Source organism: Pteronotus mesoamericanus, unplaced genomic scaffold (genome assembly GCF_021234165.1).
Source record: "Pteronotus mesoamericanus isolate MK-2021 breed Mesoamerican mustached bat unplaced genomic scaffold, CSHL_Meso_final contig_182, whole genome shotgun sequence".
NCBI classification, from domain to species: Eukaryota; Metazoa; Chordata; class Mammalia; order Chiroptera; family Mormoopidae; genus Pteronotus; species Pteronotus mesoamericanus.
In genome coordinates, this window is record NW_026555078.1 from 3844361 (window position 1) to 3866382 (window position 22022).

The window sequence follows — 22022 nt, forward strand, 5'->3', positions numbered from 1 at the left end:
AGGTGTATTAAATGTATTTTCTACTTAAAATATTTTGAACTTCAAGGGTTTTGGGGGGCATAACCTATCTTAAGACGAGTGGCATCTGTACTTACAGTTCCACCAAAGCCTGCCTGCCGCCCCCCTCCAGTCTTTCCCTTAGAGAAAGTGCTGTGGCTCGCCTCTCGTGGGCACTGAGTCTAAGCCGATAGACTCTACTGGGAAGGGGGCCCCAGGTGAGCGCTGGTGGGCCCGAAGCCTGGAAGCACAGCACAGGCGAGCCTCAGAGGGGTCTCTCCAGCGAGTCTGCCAAAGAGAAAACTGCTTTTGTGCATGGCACATGGGCTGCGCGTGCGGAGAAGCTGCTTGCGCTGGGCCTGAGAGCCCGGCCGGGGCTCGGGGCTCGGGGCCCATCCCACAGCCTTCAGAGCGGCCGGGGTGCTCAGGCCCGTGCCTGCGCTCACGCTCTTCCATCTGGGAGTGGGGATGCTGACACAAGCTCTGCAGCACGCTCCGCCCGCCTTCCACTGTGCGTTCCCAGAGCCCAGCACTCCTGCCCGGAGCAGGGCGCGACACTGGACTGATACAGAGAGAAGGGTCAGATTTATGTTCCTGTGGAAAAGTGACAGAGTCAGTTATCTTGGGCCCTTGGGTTCAAATTCCAGCCAACGGCAGGATGGGAATGTGGGTCCCTGCCAGGAACTGGAGCACCCTGACATGACCTGTGTGCCCCAGGACATGGAGCGGTCTGCTCCCCAGCCCCTGTGTGTGGTCGCCGTCGGCGGACCTGCCGGGCAGCACCAGTAGACACTAATAAATCCCTGCAGAATAGAACCTGTGAGAAGGCCTTTGACAAAGTACCCCATGGGGCAGTCCCACTGCCCTGTGTCCTCCATTTCCTCCCGCAGAGGGGGGAACCTTGCTGGCAGTGCCCCGGCCCCACCGGGGCTCCGTGAGGTCCTGAGGCAGCACGGCGAGGTTACTAGGGGGCACATCCCGGCGGATGAATGAGGAGGCTGCCAGCCGGGGCTCTGACTCCCAGGCAGTTTCTGTAACAGAGGTCTCCCTCGGTGCCAGTTTCTTCGGCTTGCCTCCGTTCTTTCCCAGCTACCTTCTCGCCAGCCCGTGAACCGAGCAGGAGTGGAAACAGGGAAAGAAGAAAAAAGACCACCTTGCGGAACTTGTCTGCTCAGCTGGCCTCTGGCTGCACGTGCCGCTGTCTCCACCTGAGTGATTCTACTGCAGGGTCCGTTGGGGATGAGTGTACAGCCTCTGGGTCCCAGCTGCTAATTCTTCTGGAGCAGTTGTCCAAGCGGGGCTGGCGGCAGGACCCTGAAGGGCCAGACAGGCAGTCCTGGCCCTGAGAGGGAGAGGGAGCCCCAGCAGCTGGAACGTCCTGCTGAAGTCCCCTTTCTAGGCTTTGGCATAAAAGTCCCTTCTCTTCTTCTTCAGTTGGGGGTAAGAATGCAGTCCTGCTGGGAATGTTGAGAGCCACACTGAACCGCCCACCCTCAGGCCGGCCTCAGCGGGCCAGTGCTTCGTCCAGCCAGCCATCAGAGTCCAGTCCAACAGTTGATTGGACTTGATTCTTTTTTAGAGAACCGTAAGTCACTTAAGACAGTTGACCTTGAGCTCTTCCTCCCTTACAGAGAGGCACTGCCCACGGTGAAAAGAAACCAGAGGGCCCTGGCTTATTTGTTTACAACAACAGAACGTCAGTGCGGCAGAAACTCCTCCAGATGACGAACAGGCCCAGGGAGGGGAGGCGACCTACCCGAGGTCTCGAGGCACTTGGAGCAGAGCCAGGTGCCTCTGCCCAATATTGCCCAACTACCACAGTCCGTAATTGGTAAGCCTCATTCTTACCAGGGACTGTGCCCAAAAGGCTGTGTGTTCTGTTTTCTAACTACAGTCTAAATCGCTTAAAAAATGGAAAAGCCGTAAAGTTCCATTCAGAACGCAGTCCCCGTTAGGTGACAGGCTCCACTTCATGGCCTAAAATTAATCGCGTTTATCAGCGGCATAAAGGATGTTGTAGTGGGACGTTTTATAGAGCAGGTAAACGGAAGGGCTGGCAGCCTCGGGGAACACGTGGTGGTTCAGGGCCGTGTCCGCCTCGTCCACGTACTCCACCTGCAGGGCGATGTTCAGCGCCTGAGACAGGGCCGTGATCTGGATGTGGTCACACTCCGTGGCCATCGGCTCCACTTCCTGCCAAGGCCAAAATGGGAAAAAAAGCAGTTTAGGAAGGAGGCCTAGCAAGGACCAGCGAGAAGGCCAACCCTGGCTTTTGTGGTCCTGGGTCAAAGCATGTCAGCCACGGAGCTTCTGTTGATGGCCGCCAGGCTGGCGTGAGGCCTGGCGCCAGATCCCGTGCAAATCGCCGGGTGTTTAAATGTTGGCGACTAACCTATACGTCATAAACAAAACCCATCTTGGGGCATATGTGACTCCTCAATTATGTCAACGGTCTAGTCCAAGCCCCTATTTCTCAGATGGGAAATCTAAGGCCCAGAGAGAGAATCGACTTGCCCAAAGCCACACAGTGCTGGCGGTTCAGGTAGGGTGCATCTGGCCGGCTTCTCTGTGCTCTTGGAATTGCAAATACAGAGTCCTGTCCAAGTGCCCTGGCTGGGGATGCTGGTGCTAAAGGCTCCCAAGGAGAGGGAGGGGCAGAGCCCAGGGCTGGCGCCCCGTCCCCAAAGCACGAGGCCCCGGGGACCTACGTGAGTGCAGAAGTCCTTGATGTCCATCTCCTCGTCGATGAAGTGTCGGAAGAAGTCCGCGCGGTTCTTGATGAAGGCTGAGGTGAGCAGGCGCAGGAACTGCACGATTCTGTCGGAGGCGCTCTGGTCGTTGAACACCCTCAGCAGGCTGGACACAGAGCCGTCCTTCTCCACCAGCTCCACCACACTGTAAAACTGGCCCCCGCGGCGTCAGCCAGGGCAGGCGCGGGCCAGGTGCACGCTGCCCCACCCCCTGCCCTGGGACTCCCTCCAGCGCATTTTCAATTTTCAATCCTCAAGTCAAGGTGCCAGAATCAATCAGATCCCACCAAAGCTAAATAAGAGGGTTAGACATACTCCGTAGCGAGTGACTTAGCTCAGAGTCATGTTTAGGGAACAGCAGTTGGGGTCTCCCTCCATCACTATCAGGCTAAAATGCCCCCCACCACTACTGGGATCTGGGAGAGGGGTGGAGAGGAATTGGGGGGAAGGAGGCTGGGCAGGAGTTCCCAGCTTGAGAGCCACCCTAAGGAGGTGCCTCCTCCCACAAGGAGGGCAGGGCTCTGGCCTCCCCCGCCATCCCCCACATCCCCCAAGCAGGAAGTCCTTCCCTAGCTGGGAGGAGCAAGTGAGGCCCAAGCAGAGCTGGGGGCTGTGAAGGGGGTCTGGCCAGCGCCCCCGCTCCTGTCTGCTCTGCCAGCGTGAAAGGACCTGGTTCCCCGGCCGCCACACCCAGGTAACTCACAGCATTGAAGAAGTTTCGGAACGTGTGCTCCTCGAAGCCGGCAGCCAGGAGGTCATTGGGGGTCTGCAGGACACGCTCTTTGAACCTAAAGGGGTAGGCTGATGCTTAGTGGGAAACACAAGGAGCGCTGCTGTGATTGTCAACAGTCATCCCACTGTGGCCAGCTGTCCCCAGCACAATGACAAGGTGGGCGTCACAGGTGAAGGACTTGTCTGCCTTTCAAAGCACTTCCACATGGACCACACACTGACTTGTTCTGCCCTCACCAGGACATGGGCATCACACCCATTTCACAGAGAAGGAAGTGAGGTGACCACTGCCTGCTCTGGACAAAGGTCTCGGCTCTGCCCCTCCTCCCTGTTCCCATGGTTCGTGACCATCTCCGGCCTGGGCCACGCTTAGCCTTTCCTTGCTCCTGGTCCCTTCTGCACAGGGACCTCCGAGTGACCTGCCACAGTCTTCTGCCTCGGCACGGTGTGCAGGAAGGGCCCTTGCCTAGCTCGCCAGCCTCATAGCTTCCCTCCTGCCCAGCGGCCACGCGCCACGCGCTGTTTCCCCTCTTAGCAACACAGCCAGGGGGAGGGTCTGTCTGCACTCACAAGGACTAATTATTAAGCTTTCAAGAATTCAGCCATCCAGGTTAGAAACATGGCCATTATTTAAAAATCAAGTTATGTAAACTTTTAATTAAATTATACTAAGTGTGTTTCGGCCCGAACAGCTGGGAATGGCACTGTGCTGGGAGTCCCAGTCCCTTTGTCACGTTGCTCTCAGGCCCTGGGCTGCAGGCTCCCCTCTGCGGGTGGGTGTGAGGTGCCTCCCCGCGGGGTGCTGTGAGGATCTCTGGTCACTGTGTGAGGCCGTGATATGAACAGCTCCACTCCCCCTCGCCCCGGCTCTCCTGTCCCCACGCCCCACCCAGCCACGACCCCGAAACCTCCGCAGCATTCCCAGAGCCGTTCCTCACCAACGGCTGCCGACCCCGCCGTGCCAAGCACTGGGGACACAGCGATGAGTGAGACACGGGCAAGCACGCAGGCCAGGACTCACGCCCCTGCAGCGTGAGGGAGAAGCAGAGCGGCATGGGGCCTGGGAGCGCAGGCTCTCGGTGCGACCCTGGGCAGGTCATTTAACCTTTCTGAAGCTCAGCTTACTCACCTGTAAAATGGGGTTAACGCCAGCCTCGCTCATCCCGCTGCCGCCGCCCACCCCTACCTGGGTGGCTCAGACATTTCAGACGAGGCATCGCCGACATGGCGCTCCCCACCTCCCCAAGCCTCTCTGCGGCAAGTGGCTTCTCTGTCCTGGTGAGTGTCAGGCCAAAGACCCGGCAGTCATCCTGGGCGCCCCCCTCTACTCATTCCACACACCACGCCACGCTGTGAGGGGATCCTGCCGGCACCGCCTCCACAGGTATTTGGAGTGGGACCACCTCTCCTCTCCTCCGGGTCTCTCCCTGCATGCTCCCCTGCTGCGCCCACCCGGTTCTGAAATTTAAGATCCTTAGGCAGCCCCACGTGACCTGCCCGCCTTCCCTCTCCAACGCTCCCTGCCGCGGACAACCCTGCCGCCTTCCCTGCCGACCCTTTCCCCACACGCATCGCCCTTCAACACGTCAAATGCTGCCCTCCCTCGTTAGGGCGCCAGCCCTGCAGGCAGTGTCTTTCGCGTCTCGTGTTCACTGCTGCATCCCCAGGGCTCCAACAGGAGCCGCACGCCCCTGTTGGGCGAGACTCAGGGAGGGCAGGGGTGAAGGTGAACAGAGCGGGCAGGGCTGGGACCGAGACACGGGGTGAGCTGGGCTAGCATCACCCTGCTGAGTCGAGACAACGCCCTGAACTATGCCAAGTTATCCAACTTCCGCTGCTGGGCAAACAGGCGCAGCGTGGTCAGGTAACTTGCCCGAGGTCACACAGCAAGTAAGCAAGAGAGTGAGGCCTGACCTCCGAGCGCAGGGCCTCTGCAAGTGACAATTGTGGGGGGCGCGGGTGGTGGGGAAGACCCACTCACCATGCTGCCTCGACTTGCAGGCTGCAGGAAGGTGGGGAGGGGAGTGACCTGAGACCGCTGACTCTCTGTCAAAGGGGCTCAGCCAGCCTGTCATTCAGGAAGTGAAATGAACGACTCATTCAAAAATACAGAACAGGTGGCTTAATCTCTACCCGCTGGGAGAGAGAATGTATTTGGAACAGGAGATGACGGCCTTCACCTAGCGGCTCTCACCCCGGCCTGACTCCCCCAGCCCCCAAGGAGATACCTGGCGATGTCTGGAGACATTTTTGATTGTCACGACTTGGGGAAGGGGGGTCTAGTCGGCATCTAGTTGGTGGAAGCAAGGGACGCTGCTAAACGTCCTACAAGCGCAGGACAGGGGACAGCCCCAGGACAAGAGCGATCCCGCCCAAAATGTCAGCAGTGCCACCTTGGAGAAAGCTGCCTTAGCAAAGGATTTCTGACACCACGCTCCACAGATCAAGCCTGAGTGCTCAGTGACTGTTAGGTCACTGGTTCCATCCCCAGCCACGTGTGGCTCTCCCTCCTCCACCACGGCAGGCAGCTAGGCACCGCCGGGCATCAACCCCGCTGCCAGCTCCCTCCCTGGGTTAAGCAGGCTGTGCCAAGGAAAAAACCCTCAAGGAACATCAGCACCGAGGTCACAGAGAACACAGCCTCTGAGCCAGGGAGCCCACTCTCCGCCCCACTCACTTGAGGATCTCTCTGCTCTTCCCCAGCAGAGACTCCAGGTAGGAATAGCCCAGGGCCCGGTAGAAGCAGTTCCCGTCCCCCTTGGTCTTGCGGATTGCGGTGAACATTTTGCTGAGTTCCTGTGGGGAGACCAGGAAATGTGGACGATGTCTTCAGCGACAGCCCCTCCTGTCGTGTCCTGCCAGGGCTGGTCCGCCACCACCCCAGGTAACACCGGCTCCCCCCGAAGTCTGCCTGCCCTGCACTGTCTCCCAGCTCTCCTTCATCCCACAAATAGGAAGGAACGCCAGGAGAGTCCTTGTGTCCGGCACTGGGTGGTGACCGGGGGCCCCGGCCCTGCCCTGGGGTGCCCTGCGCTCTTGCAGGGGAAGACACAGAGGAGACCTCGACATGGGGGACAGCGGAAGTCCGGGGGTGGCCCCGGGGCTGACTGGGAGCAATGGCTTCAACACCAGGCTTCCCGAGAGGAGCAGGAGGGGCGTGCACGGTGGGGCGGGCCACACGAGCGGAGGCAGTGATGGGTTCTGCATTGCGGGCCGGCCGGGAGGGTGGCCTCCGTCCTAGGAAGCAGCCTGGCCCATCCTTCAAATATTCCTCAAAAGGCACGGCCCCCTCCCCACCCCCCGCTGTCAATGTCCCTCTGAAATGGCCCCGAGTCCCCTTTGCTGCCTCCCCCATGAGGCTCCAGGTCTGACAGCAGAGGTGGTTTCCAGGAGGTCACGGAGTCCCTCCTCACCCCAGACGAGAGGGCTCGGAGCTGCGGGGCCCACGGAGGCAGGCCGGCAGGGATGGCCGAGAGCCCCCAGGGACATGGCTGCCAGTGCGCCGCCCGGCCCCGGCCCGGCCCTGCCCACGTGCAGAGAGAAGCAGACGCCTGCCGCGCCAGACCCCTGTTCCGGGAGCTGTCCCTGCTCTGTTCCGGCAAACCCCTTCCCGGATCCCCGCGGGCAGGGCTCTCCCTCCAGAGCGGTTACGGTGCTGCCCAAAGCCCAGCCTGCTCATGCACTAGCTGCAGGACCGCGGGCCTGCTGGTTAACTTCCATGCCTCAGATTCCTCAGCTGGAAATGCAGGTGATAAAAGTACTGACCTGCAATGTTGTAATGAGGCTTCAGGAAGTAAATAAAGCACTTAGGATAGTGCCTGGCATCAAAATTTTCTTTCATTTTTTGCAACGAAAGGATTTCTCACTAAGGCAAATGCCCAACATCGAAATATTCTGGGAGCCCTTTAATTTGGTTAGAACCTGGTCCAAATGCTAAGCCTTTTAGCCTTCACACTGGCACCGCCTCCTCTGCTCCCAACTCCAGCCCGTCTCATCCAGGACCCTGTCCTCCGGACCCTCTGCCTCACCTGGATTTTCCTCTGGTAAATCCTGTTTTCAGGATGATCCCGGAGAATTGAGAGAATGTCACATTTTTCTGATATCAGGTTGAAAGATGTTTCACTCTGAAAGACAAAGAAGCAAAGCTGTGACAATTTCAAAAGCAAGCGATGGCCTTCACCAAGTACAAAGCCTCGGAACTGCTAGTTACCCGACACAGTGACTGTTGGCTTCCCACAAAAGGCACGTGTGGTGTCACCAGGCCCCTGCACCCCACGCTCCCTGGGCAGGGTCCGGTCGGCCCCATCGAGGACCGGGACCATCCTCTAACTGCCGAGTTGATTCATTTTATAGAATATAATGCCTCAACCCTAGTGGGCCTTCGTGCTGGCGTGTGGTTTGTCCCTTTGTCTCCCCGGTCCTTCCCATCTCTCCCTTACATTCCTCCTTATCGTCATCCAGCGGCTCGCGATCATCCAGCGAGCCCCAAGCCCAGGTTAGAAACGCAGAGGGTAACACCAGCTGGATACACCCTCTACTGGTGGGAGTTCACATTGCAGCCCAGCTCAGCGTCTAGGTCAATTCCAACCAGAGGGACTATTAGCCACCTGGCCCAGAGTCCGGGCCTCAGGAGAGCCGAGAAGTCATCTGGCAGGGAGCAGGTGACAGCAGAGCCAGGGAAAGTGCAGGGGCCCTCTCTGACCGAATAGGCGAGCCCCCACTGGCCATGTCTCTGCCTCCTGCTTTTCCTGCCCAGACTCGGGGCTCAGACAATTGGGAGATGCACCTGCACCTCCAATGCCTCCCCAGGAACGGCTCTGATTGCAGCACAAAAATAATGTAATTGAATTGGTGTTAAAGCCACTGGTAGTTAAGAGTTTAAAATAGGTGGCCCTGGTACCTGCACGTAGCCCAAGGAGACAATTCTCGCACATTTTTGCTAATGGAAATCAGTTTTCGTTATTTTATTGCCGTCGTTTTTGACAGGCTGCCCCCCACCACAAGGGCCTTTCCAGGGCAGCCTCTCAGGCTCCTGACTGGCTAGACAATGACTTCAGCCCAAGACCCCTGCACTCACATCAGGGACTTTTTATTTTTAATCCTCACCCAGGGACATTTTTCCCCATTGTTTTTAGAGGATAAGGAAGGGAGGGAGAGAAAAAGGGAGAAAGAGAAGCCTCAATGTGAGAGAGAAGCGTTGACTGATTGCCTCCCATACACGCCCAGACCAGGGTCCGGAGCGGGACCAGGGATTAACCCGCAACCCAGGCACGTGCCCTGACCAGGAATCGAACCCGCACCCTTGGTTACAGGATGACACTCCAACCACCTGAGGCACACCAGGCAGGGCTCACAGCGGAGCCTTGATGTTACAAAACGTTTTCCAGCTGGACAAATGTGTCTGGATTTTTGACGACTAGATTTCTGTAGAGCTCACCACCAGAAGCACTAAGTGACTTCAAGGGTAACCCCTGTCTCCTCATCAGACAGATGCCAAACTTCTATCTGACACCGAGCTCGTGCAGCCCCGACTCCTGTACCCAGTATCCAGGACAGAGGAGAGGCGCTACAACTAAGAGAAAGCATTTCTGGGAGGCCTGGATGCCCCTACCCATCAAAGCCACATGGGCCTCTCTTGGCACAGGGCGGCTTGTCAAACCCTCTGAGACCTTCTGTTCACCTGGCTGATTCCCCAGGGCCCAACCCAGGGCATGGAGTGTAGCAGGGGATGAGATGTTTGTTGAGTGAATGAATAAAAGCTGCCTGCTCTCTGCACCCACTCACCTTCCAGGCAGAGACTCCACCTGGCCCTTGCATACGTCTCATTGTCACCACCTGACGGCTCCTCAACAGCCAGGCCTCGGGCCCACTCCTCTGCCCACCAGCCTTGTCAATACACCCTTGGTGGACCTGCGCGTGTCCTCCAGCCCGGGCTCCAAGGTGCCGGGGGGTCTCCCACGGGCGCCCAGGGCCCCAGCGGGCAGGGCCGGCCCTCGGCCAGCCCAGCCTCCCTTGGAGGCTCCTCGGCAGGACTAGCCTGGGCTGTGAGTCACCTCGTTAAACAGGCCCAGCCGCCTCGAAGCCACTCACGGCGTGGCCTCACCTCCAGCTACCGACTCCTTCACGGCGGGGGCCAGGTCCTCCAGCCTCACCCACCAGCAGGGCAGGGCCCAGGACCTGGTCAGTGTCCTCTCCCAGAAGGTCCCCATCATTTCCAGAGGCTCCCAGGGGCTCCAGCCCTGGCCTCACCTGCCTGAGGCTGGGGTCTCCAGGGGGGTCTCCAGGGGGGTCTCCAGGGGGGGCTGGTCCAGGGGCTGAAAGGAAATGCCCTTTCAAATGTCTACTTGAGGGCGTGATGTGTGGTGTACAAATATGTGGAATGATTAAAACATTTTTACTGAGGTGAGTAATCAAAAATGTTTGGAGGCCAAAGATTTAGGAAAGCCCTAGAGCCCCGAATTAGTTTCCTCTGGCTGTGTAACAAACTAGCACAACCCGGGGACTGGAAACAGCATAGATGTTGTGTTTCTGGAGGCTCGGGACGCATTTCCTTACCTTTTTCAGTTTCTGGAGGCGGCCTGCATTCCTCGGGTCGTGAGCGCTTCCTTCCGCCCTCACGGCTCCTTCCCCCTCTGACCCTCCTGCCTTTCCCCTTAGGGCCCCCCCTCTGCCCCCGACGCCCCACAGTGACATCACTGGCCCACCAGGGAACTTCAGGGCCTCTCCGCATCTCGCGACCCTTAACTTCATCACGCCTGCAAAGTCTCTGTTGCCATGTGAGGCGCCCTAGTCACAGGTTCCAGGGATCAGGATGGGGACACCTTCAGAGGGCTGTCACTCAGCCCATCATCCAAATGCCCCTTCTCTGCTGTTTAGCTGAGAAAATAGGGAAGAGCCTGCACCTGGGTCCCCACATGCCTTGGGTCACAGTAATTGGCTGGCCTGACAGAGACCCTGAACTCAGACACTGGCCCCCTCTCATTTGATGCCTGAGCTTGCGCAGCACCCTACTGATGGACCCTCAGACCTTGTCTCTGGCTCTGGCCTCTCCCTGGAGACCTGGCCTCCAGCGGCCACCAGCCGCCGGCCTGCCTGACCAGTGTCCCCAGGTCACTGTGCCCCTGGCTGCTCTCTCACTCCTCCCCTGCTCCTCTCCCCGGTGTCCCCAGCTCTCCCAAAGGCCCTCCAGCCAGAGACCCAGAAGTGCCCTTTTCCCTCCTTCCCTTCCCCCATCAGCTCTGCTCCTGGGCCCCATCTGAGCTGCCACCATCTCCACGCCCCACGGAGGCTGCAACAGGGTCCCCAACGGACCCCTGGCTTCTACTCCTGCTGCCATCCCACCCCTCCTGCATAGCAGCAGGGCCAGGCGCCCCATGGGCAAACCCACCGAAGGCCCGCCCTTCCGCGACACTGTTCCCTCAACCTGGGAAGGATGGCCCCCAGGCTCACGCCGCCTGGCCTCGCCCACCTCTCTCCCTGAGCTCCAGCCACACGACCCTCTCTGAGTTCCTCCGCCAAGACGCACACACTCCCACCTCAGAGCATCTGCACCTGCTGTTGCCGCTGCCTCTTCACGTGGCTCAGGTGATGTCACCTCCACGGGAAGGCCTTCCCTGACCACCCCACCCCTACTGCTTTGACTTGTTTCATTTCTTCTGAGCACTCCCTGGCATGTAGGGTCTCTCCCTGACTTGCAGACAGTCTGTCTCCCTCCGCTAGACTGTCAGCTCTATAAGGGGCCTAGTCATGCCTGCCTGTCATGACTAGATCTCCAAAGCCTGGTGCCCAGTTATGCTCCAAAACAGCGGGATGACTGAGTAAATGGACGAGCTGGCCTCAGACCACAGCCACTGCCGGTCCTTGGTCCACTGCTTTGCCAGAGAGATCATCGAAGTTGACCATCTCTCATTTGTCAAAGATCCGGTATGCCTCTCCCCATCAGCAGAATAGAACCCAATCCCATGGCGCAGCATGTGAAGCCCCTCACAGCTTCTGACCCCACCAACTTTTCTAGACTCCACTCTCCTGCCTCCCCCCAGCCCCCTGCACCCACACAGACCGTCACCCTTTCCTAGAATGTTCTGTTCTCAACCAGACTTCCAGGCCTTCAAGCATGCTGTCCCACCCTGCCTGGCGTGCACCCTTCCCCTGACCCTTCCTGAAGGACACGCCCTTCCACAGCGGGGTCCAGAACCCTCCTCGGTGAAGCCTGGCTCGCCCTCCCCACCCTCCCTCGGAGGGTGCCGGCTTCCCGCTGTGCCCCCTCCCTGGAGCTCTCGGCCAGGCCTCTCAGGCCACGACTAGTGGCTCAGGAATTGCTTGTGCCCAGCTGTGTCTGGACCAACAGTCATTTGGCTCCTAAGAGAGGGCAGACCCTGTCTTTCCCATCAGTGCCCAGCACGGGGTCTGACTAGAATGCTTGCTGGGGTCTTGTTTGATAAATGACAGAACAAAGCCACCAAAGGGCCCTGTGGTGTACTGTTCACTACCAATACTCCTTCCTTCACCCAACGTTAAATGCACTGGGAGGGAGCCTGAGACCCCTCGCTACCTGCAGCCCCTGCTAGTGGCAGCTCCTGGCCTGGTCCTCATCCCAGCCCCTGTCTTCCCAAAGGACTCTGTGTCTTCTCCCTGGGGCCCTTCCTCCAGCTGAGCCCACGACTTTGAAATGGGAAAGGAAAGGAGGGGCTGTGTTTTCCGAAGGCTCTGTCCTCTGTGCACCGCACACACCGACCACCGCACACACCACGCAGCCCAGGGCCCGCCACGGTGCCTAGCAAACGCAGGTGCTCAGTAAGTGCCGAGTGAATGGAAGAGAACAGGCGCTGCGCAGCCTGGGCCCCCGTGACTTGGGACACTCGGGGGCCTTGGAGACGTCCTACTCAGTGGGTTGATCACTTCATCCCTTTCCAGGCACCCGAGCCCCCCAGTCACCAGGTGAGGATCTGCTGCTACTGACCCGCCTGCCCTTGGCATCTGGTCTCATGGGCTCTGGGCAGACGGGGTGCGTGTGTGTGGGGGAGGTGATCAGAGGTCTCACGGTGCAGCGCAAAGACCGGATGATGGGTTTCCAGCCCCCACTATCCCTGCTGTTTTCTCAGCTATCCAGTGGTGGCCAGAAGGAATGCCAGTGTCCAACTCCAGGGGGGCTAAACCCACTATTACCCCATCTCAGGCCACCCCTAGGGGGCGGTGCAGAAATACCTGGGTGCCCCTCCAGGAGCAGCAGAGGGAGGTAAGCCCTTGGGCACTGGGTAGAAGCAGGAAGCTGGTGCTCCCAGATGCCCCCGTGGCCTCAGGCACACCCCAGCAAAAAGCCGGTTCGTCCTGGGCAGCTCTGGCTCAGGTGGCCTGGCCGCTCGTGCCACGCCACACCCAGAACCTGTCGGGCCGTGACCCGGCTTTGACCCATGACCCTGCCCCGCAGCACCCGGCAGTGGCGGCCCATTTCCATGCCCAGACACGGGAGGGAGGAGGCCGAGCACGAAGAACCAGGTACCTGTGTGCACCTGTTTCCAGGACTGTTACCAGAGGAAAGGCCGCATCACCTCATGCAGTCCTCACAGCAGCCCATTGTGCAAATGAGCAGCGTCGTTTTAGGGAGGGGACTGGATGGACCAAAGCCTCTCAGCTGCCCAAGGGGTGGAGTGACATGTGAACACAGGCTGTGTGACTCCAAGCCACCATAAGGGTCACCCGCCCTTACACGCTACAGGTGCCCTGGAAGAGGGGTCAGGGCGAAGGGTTTCAGGCAGTCATCGCAGCCAGTCCCCTGAGGATTGCTGGGCCCCTCCCCCAAGTGGGGAAGGCCTGCTGATGCAACACAAATGGCACTGGACTGTGAGTGTGGAGGCCTGGGTTCAAATCCCAGGGCTACCACAACCAGTCCCAGTCCCCTTCCTGTCTGTGCCTCAGTTTCCCCCTCTGCTCAAGCCCTAGGCTTGGCTCTACTCAGTGGGTCTCTGGAGCCCTTTCTGCTCAGGCAGGACTCTGAACCAGGGGTTCCTCTAGTCTTTGCTTTGCCCTGACTGCTAACTCACTGCCTCACAACTTGAGACAGCCTCTCTCCCTGACTCCTAACTCCAAACACCTTCTGAGGATGATGGACAGAGGGAACGTTTAGTGACCCAGCCACCTCTGCACCTCATAGGGTTCACTCGCGGTGCTTGGAAGAGCGGTAGGGTCTCTGATGGCTGAGCTGCCAGACTGGGGGTTCCTTAACAAAGAGGGGGCAACCCTTAACCCTGGAGCCTCCCCCTGTCCTGGTCCTGTTTGAGGGCACCTACCTTGCGCCGGCCGGGCGGCACCCTTGGGACGCCTGAGAGGAACGCTCTGGGAGCAGGGGTAGGGGGGAGGGTGGTCATGGGGGCCCGGCTGGGTCCCCTTTGCTGTGCATCCATGGGGGGCGGCAGAGAGCGTCCCGGGCCCTGCAGGGCCTTCAGAGGAAGGAAGGGAGTCTCCAGCATCCCTCCGGACTCAGTGTTCCCGGGGGTCCGAAAGCCACTGGTCCAGCGCTGGGAGCTGAGCCTCGCGCCCGACCCCAGTCCCGCAAGTGCACGTGCGCCACGGCGGCGACCCCGCCTACCTCGCCCCCTCTCTGCCCCCCCTTCTGCCCTCCTCGCGCCTCCCCCCACGACCACTGACCATAGTGACCGGAGCTGTTGGTCCAGGTCCCGCCCCAGCGAGGAGCGATCCGGTGCGGGAGGGCGCCGCGGGAGCCACTGGCTGGCTTCGCCGTTGGGTTGGGCTGCGGGGGCTTCGAGGGCGTGGGGGCCAGTGGAAGAGAATGCACCCGACCGCTCCGAAAACCAGAGGCGAGACCTCCACTGTGTCCCAGCAAGACACACGCTCCGCGATTGACGCCTGAGGCGGGCAATCAGAGGCCGGAGCACTAAACGTCACAGAAAGTGGGTGGGACTTCACGCGCCTTCAGCCTATGCTTTAGGGTCCATTTGACAGGGTACCGCCCCCTTTTAAAGACACAGAAACCTTTTAACTAACGAAGGAGTTAGAGCGATGTGGAAAGAAAGATCTTCATTAGTAAAGGCTGTAAGGCTTTTGACCAAAAACTGCAAATGGAGGTCTTCTGAAAGCTTAGTTGGCCCTCATTAATTCATAAACAAGGTCATCAATTATAGCTTACTCAAAATCAGAGGACAGACACGTAGGGAACACGTGTTCAAAACATTAACCGCCTGCCCTTGCATAGCTTCTAAATACTATTTTATCCCATTCCAACTCATGAATCAGTAGGTTGCCAGGCACTCAATTAATGTTTGTTGAATAAATGAATTTCTAGGATGGCTGATTCTGGGCCTGTGGAATTACGTGGCTACATAGGAGGCGCAGACGTGAACCAGGTTTGGTGACTCACCTGGCCAGCTTGTTATTACTGCACATCAAACAGAGGAATGTGTGTCATTTAAACATTTATTCCCCAGCCCTTGAGGGGCATCAGGTGGGGAGAGAAGGTGTGCGGGGAAGGGGACTACAGTGCATTGCATGCACCATTTTTACAGGTATTAATGCTTCCAGGAGCAGGTATTAAGCAATTTCCCGCTCCAGTCTCACCGCCCTGCCCCAGCACCAGACTGGACTCCAGGGCAAACAAACACCATGCCTTCCAAGTGCATCTATTTGAGGTGGGGAGTGTGGGTTCAATGGAGGCTCAAGGAGCAATAACACTAATAGCTAATTTTTACAGAGCACCTACTGTGTATCAGGCACTGTTCTAAACTCTCAACCTATAATATCTTTCTTAATTTTCTCACCTCTGCTTTATTGGAGGCAATTCACACAGCACACAGTGGGAGTCGATCTCAGGCAGCCTGACTCCAGAGCCGGTTTTGAAATCATCGAGCATGTGACCGCAGGGACCCCCGGGGGCAGGACCACACTCCCCTCATCCTCATTTGGGAGAGCTTCAGCGTTTTGTGTCTTACAGCCTCAGAAGCCAGAGGGACGACATAAGCAGCCCGAGCCGCTCAGCTAGGAAGCGGCCCAGCTGGGCTGGATCCCCGGACTTTCGTCTCCTCGTCTAGCTCTCACTCCAGGCTTCACGTGATGGAGGAGTGCCTGAGTCAGATGTGGTCACCTGGGGCGCAGGTGAGGGGTCTGCTGGGGAGAGACAGGGAGGGCTCATGGGGGCATTGCCTGGGCCCTGGTCTTAGGCTTAGCCCTGGTCACACCCGCATCCGAGGGTTAGAGGTCCACAGGAGGAGGACCGTGAGTGAACTGGGGCTTCTAGGAACCCTGAGCTGGATCGCACTAAGCCCTGAGCTCGCGGCCCACTTTCCTCCCTGCCACAGGCTGCACCAGCTCCAAACGGAGCCCACGTTGCTGTGTGGAAGGAGCCCTGGGCCAGTTTGCGGCAACGCCGTGCCCCAGGCTGGGCTGGCTCTGCCACTCAGCGTTGTGTGGCCTCGACTGACTTCCACGCCCTCTCTGACCTTGAGCCTGGACTCTTGCCTGTAGTTCATGACTCACAGCTACGCTACCTTCAGCCTGTAGCACCAACTCAAAGGAGACAGACGCCGGGCCTGGCTCCTGGGCTGTGCAACCCCAGGCAAGCCTTTGACCTCTCTGAGCCTCCATTTCCTCTTACGCACAGTGGTGTTAGTCCCTCTCACAGGGTTGGTATGAAGGCTGCATCAGTGAGGACAAGCTCAGCAAGGTTCCTGGCACACAGCAAGTGTCCCATGCATGTCACCTCTTGTTCTTAGAGTTCTTTTTACTATCAAGCCATTTCCAGTTACAGTGACAGTTGTCCCACAGGGAGTCATGGACTCGAGTTAATGTCCCTGCTCAGCCACCCGCAGCTCTGTGACCTTGGATGAGCCACATAACCGTTCTGCGCTACAGCTTCCCCCTTTGTAGTACGGAGCTAGGAAAGCATTGCTTTCTAGCTCATGGTTGCAGGGAGGACTCGGTGAGTACAGTGGTCTGTAAGCAACATTCTGAGCCACCATGGGGACAGACCTCAGGAGCCTAACTCTTTTGATTCACTCACATGCGCCCACTCATCCAATACAGAACACTTGCTCTGTGTGAGGCCCCGGAGAGTTAGGGGCCCAGGAGATGAAGCTCCTGCCTTCACTTCCCCTCCCACAGTGCAGCTGGGGACCCAGAGCTCCCTGTCTCTGGGTTCTGAGCAAAGCATTTTAGTTGGTACTGAATTGTGCAGAGGACCCAAGCAGCTGGCAGCGAGAGATAAGTGAGCTGTGGCACCAAAGCACATGGGAACCTTGCAGCACCTTCCAGAGATGCCTAGTAGGAACAATGGGGGACATACCAGGGCCAGGCAGTTCAGGTTTGAAGACATATGAGATGTTCCTATGGGCTGGCCATGTTTACAACCTCCGAGCCCGGGCCCCAAAGTAGCCTGGCCGTTCCGGGGCCAAGAGCAGGGCTGGACAGGGCATGGCCCCCTGGTGAGGGGCTAGGAGGCAGGCCGGGATGCCCAGCGCCTTCAGAGCTGGGGCCGCAGCAAGGAAGCCTCTTTCAGATGTTTCCTGTCATTCCTGTCTGGCCAACTTCCTTCCCTGGAGAAGGAAACTCAGGCTGGGACACCATGTTGTACAGCCAGAGACGAATGACGGAGACCCATTCAAAGAGTGGGGCCACATGCAAGGAAGCAGCGTTGCCAACCAAACTTGAAGACAACAGGCAGAGGGCCAAGAACCTGGTCTTCGGCGGCGTGAAGACATCCCCGTCGGTGAAGGCCTTGAAAATTAGTTTTGTTCTTGGGGACACCAATGGTTAGGATCAGTGAGAGTCCAAGAAGAGTTAGCTTCCAATTAACTTTTCCCATTTCTGAATAAAGCACTTTCTCTGGTTATAAAGTTTAAGCATGCTCATTACAGGAACTTTGGAAAATATACAAGAGCATAAGGAAAGATAAAAAATTGGGGTTCCACAGTGCAGAGCTAACCACTGATAACTAACCACTGTGGTTAACAGAGATAACACTGCTGACAGGTCCATCAGGTGGGCAGGTCCCCAAACGCTGGCAGTTCTTGGGTTGGAGAGAGCATGGAATTTGGCGCGCTGGTGTGTCAGACAGCTATCGCTGTGACGCCGCAGGACAGACAAGCTTAGGCTTCCCTGGCTCACAAGGATAAGTGTTTATTTCTCCCCCAGGTCAGCGGGTTGGCTGAGAACGGAATGGTTCCGGTGGACCTATGTGTCAGGTGGGACCTCATCTGCTTCACGTGGCTCATTCCTCTGGATACAGGGGCTTCCTGTTTCGTGACTCGGCTTGTGGTGGCAAAGCCCCACTGCACGATGATGTCTTAAGCCTCTGCTCGAGTCATAATCCACTGCCATCCTAGTGGCCAAAGCAAGTCACATGGCCCATCAAAGGTTAAGAAGGGGCAATGAATACTCTGCCCACCAGGGGCCTCTGGCAAGAATGTGGATGTGGATGCCACACGGGCTGGGGACTTGGGACCACTACTTCGATCTGCCTCGCCAGGCGGATCTGAAGTTCCCGCACTTCTCCCCAGGGCCAGGGTCCTCCCACCTGGAAGTGCTGCTTTAGGGCAGTTCCCTCTTCTCTTTTATATACATGATTTTTACCACATTGGATTTGTAGTCTGCTTTTTCATTTTTTCTTTTTTAGAGTAAGTTTTTAACGATTTGGAATCAATTCAGCTCACTTTGGTTCATGTCCCCAGCCCCATTGCACTATGTATTCCTACATTTAAATAGCATCAACACGATAGAGCAGCGATCATAAAGCGAAGAAATGGAACTTGACTTATTTCAGTTAAGCCATCCTATGTAGACAATTGGCTATTTTAACTTCTGCTTAAATTTTTTTTAATTTTATTTTATTTTTCAATTACAGTTGACATTCAATATTATTTTATATTAGTTTCGGGTGTGCAACATAGTGGTTAGACATTTATGTAATTTCAAAGGGATTCCCCCTCAAATCTATTTTGTAACTACCAATTGGTACTTCTTCATCGTCTACTTTTCTAAAATCCCCACTTTTTTCACTTAGCTTTACATCCTATTTTTCTTTTTTCTATTTTTTGGACTTGTAAATTATGGATGAAGAATTATAAAATCACGAAGTTTGGGCATCATTTATTGAATTCTTCCTCTGAGATACTTAGGTTGTTTCTAGTTTGGCTACTATAAACTACACTGTGGTGGACATCTTTGTACAGCCACTTCGTTGCATCTGCAACAAATAATTCTTGCTGTTTCAGCTCCAGGCCCCACCCTACTCTAATAACAGGAGCTTGACTTCCCTTTGGGGGAACTACACCTGTCCCTTTCTTTCAGTCCATGAAGTGCGTGCGGCATACCCCACTGGCTCCAGGAGAACGGCCTCTAGCCAGGAAAGATATTCTACTCACTAAAACTCAAACAAAAATCTGAGCCAGGCCTGGCCAATCAGAGTGTGGAACCCCCCTAGTTACAGAGATTGGTTAGAATAGACACGGTAGGTTAGGTCTGACCAATCAGGGATTTATTTAAAAGGAGGCACATGACCCAAGGTAGCCCGATCAGAATGAACTCTGGGACTTGCCCAGGACTTACTGGGAAAAGAGATTCTCTTTTCCTCCGACTTTGTTAGATGGAATATCGTTTACATTGAGCCTGAGAATAAAGCCAACGTGTAGAGAGCAGAGCCCAGAGACGAAGACAGATTGGATTCTGTTGACACTGGGCTCCTGAGGAAGCTGTGGCTGAAGCTGGAATCCTGGCCTTTCAATTTGAAAATCCAGTGCAGCCCTGGCTGGCGTGGCTCATGTGTGTCTCAGTGGATATAGCGCAGGCCTGGGTTGGGGGTTGAGTTGCTAGGGGAGGCAACCAACGGATATCAAGGTTTCTCTCCCTCTCTTTCTCCCTCCCTTCTCCCTCTCTAAAAATAAAGTCTTTAAAAAAAAAAAAAATCCAATTCCTTCTCTTTTTGGCTTAAGCCCAGTTGAGTTCAGCTTTCTGCCATTTGGAACCAAACAGCTCTGGTTTTAAACTTAAGTTTCTTAATCTAGAATTACTGAGCCAAAGGACATCAAGATTTTTTAAGCCTCTAGAGACCTTTTATCAAATTTCTTTCCAGAGAGTTGATTATGCAAAGAACACCACAGTGTAGGAAAGCCTAAATTACAAGCAGTAGTATTTTAGCTTAAACATCTGAGATGGGCAGAAATTATATGGTTTAGTTTTATTTTTAGTGAGCTGAAATATTTCTCATGTTTATAGACTATTTTTACTTATTTTATGATTTGCTTAATATGAACAACTCATGTCAAAAAGTGTTCCTTTTCTAATTTCTCAATATGTCCCCCCAGTTTATGGCCCTAAAATATTTTCACGTGTTCTGAGGTAGATGTATTTTTTGTGTGTGTGGTCATATTATTTTCAGGCGTCACTTCTGTTGCTTTCATGATTCCGAAGTCCCTCCCGACTGAAGACCAGGTAAATATGGACCAGGCTTTCTTTTTGACATTTAGACACCTGTTATATTTCTCACCCGGCGCTTGGAGACCCATCTGCATCAGAACCACCTGGGAGCTTGTTCGATAGTCGACTGATAGCCAGGCAGGCCATTGATGCACCAAGGATCTGTTCTGATTATCCTGGTTCCCAAGGGGTGACAAAACCTCTGAACTTGGCCTACAAATGCACAACAGGTGCACAGCAGGCAGATGGCAGGAGACAGGACGAGAGCCTGCTCCCCATAGAGCGCTGGCAGGCAAAGCTGCAAAGCCCACGAGCCGTGCCCTGGGCCCATGGGGGGTATTACATGCAATACACTGCAGGAGGTTAGACAGGCTATATGGAGTGGGGGTGGCCCTCCCAGAACGCCAGGTCCAGCCCCATCTTGCAGGTGGGGACCTGAAGTCCAGGTAGGGGTGGGGAATATGCTCCAGGAAGGTCAGACACCCGGCTTAGGCATTTAGGATTTGCCATGACTCTAAAGCAGTGGTTCTCAAAGTGTTGTCCTGGGACGGGCAGCATCGGCATCACCTGGGGTCTTGTTGGGTCAGAAGCCCTTGGGGTGGGCCCCACGCTGTGCTGGGACAAACCTTCCTGAAGTTCACACCGAAGAATCATCGGCCTAACGTGCACCCACATTACAGGGAGGTGAATGGGATACTTAGATCTCTCTGGAAAGCTGATGTAGACTGAATATTCATGCCCCCCGACCCCCCAATCCTAACCTCTGATGTGACCATGGAGACTTTGGGAGGCGAAGAGATCCTGAGGGTCCTGCTCTCATGAAAGGGATTGGTGCCCTGACAAAAGAGACCCCAGAAAGCTCCCTCGTCCCTTCCACCACGCGAGGACACAGCAAAAGGACGGGCATCTGCGAACTGGGAAGAAAGCTCTCACCAGACATTGACCTTGATCTTGGACTCCCAGCCTGCAGAACTGTGAGAAATAAGTGTCTGTTGGTGAAGCCGCCCAGTCTACAGTCTTTTGTTACAGCAGTTCTCATGGACTCCCTCACGTGCGACTGAAGTCCAAACCTCGTAGCCTGGCCTTCGGGACCCCACGACGGTTTCCCAGCCCAACTCCTCAGGCTTCCCCTCCGGTTCCCCATCCCGCAGCCAAACTGGACATCCTCACCTCCATGTCTCCTCCCCTTTCTTCAGCCCTCCCCAGTCTCCTCCTTCCGAAGTCTGACTCAAGCCCCACCCGAGAAGCCTTCTTTGCCACAAAGGCCTGTGAGATCAGAAACTCAAAACAATGATCCCTCCTCAGATCCCCTTTGTTTCAACTGCTCTTAAGACTTGATCACACCCTGGCTGGTGTGGCTCCGTGGATTGAACGCTGGCCTGACAATCCAAAGCTTTCAGTTGGATTCCCAGGCAGGCACACGCCTGGGTTGCGGATGTGCACCCTGTCTTCCTCCCTCCCTTCCCCTCTCTTTCAAAAAATAAAAATAATCTTAAAAAAAAAAAAGAAAGAAAAGAAAAAGACATGACCACACTCAGCCATCTTTATTATATTTAGCTCCCTAATCAGCTCGGTGCCAAGACCTACTCGCCCTCCGAGCCCCACCGTCCCCTTCCCCACAGCCCCTGGATACGGCAGACCCTCGCTGTTAGGTGGCTGAATAGCAGCATCCATCTCTTTGAAAGTAATCTGCTCACTCCACACAGTCTGCAGCTCGATGGTTGCCCTTACCTTTGAACTATTACCTAGATCAAGGAACATGGGCAGATCTCCAGAGACAAGTTCTTTTCACAGCTGCGGTGGTTGCTAGGATGATTCTACCCCAGGGACACAATAAAACCAAACCAGTGCCTTCCACGCAGACCAAACTTTTCCAGCCTTGACCTGGAATGCCAGTCTGGAGAAGGGACTCCCTTAGATGTCCTCTCACCCAATTTCACAGGCAGGAAAACCAGCTCGTAGAAGGGCTTCGCCTTGTCAAGGCCTCCCTAAAAGTAGCGTTCAGTTCAGGCGCGCTGGGACCCTCAGAGGTGGGCAGAAGGCACCTACTTGGTAGTCACCTTCTGGGACCAGGGATGAAATGCACCCCCCAAATTCCGTGCCCCACCCCGGTCCGCTGTGTGC

General features: G+C 56.1%; 1 protein-coding gene across 1 annotated transcript; it reads right to left on the reverse strand.

Moving 5' to 3' along the window:
- Positions 1 to 1695: 1695 nt before the first annotated feature.
- Positions 1696 to 9688, reverse strand: OTUB2 (OTU deubiquitinase, ubiquitin aldehyde binding 2). The gene is made up of 6 exons (XM_054567598.1): positions 9593 to 9688; positions 7508 to 7603; positions 6157 to 6275; positions 3451 to 3535; positions 2706 to 2900; positions 1696 to 2190 (listed from the first exon to the last, which is right to left on the reverse strand). Exons 1-6 carry the CDS (start codon positions 9686 to 9688, stop codon positions 1981 to 1983), a joined length of 801 nt encoding a protein of 266 aa, XP_054423573.1. The 3' UTR covers positions 1696 to 1980.
- Between the last annotated feature and the right edge of the window lie 12334 nt (positions 9689 to 22022).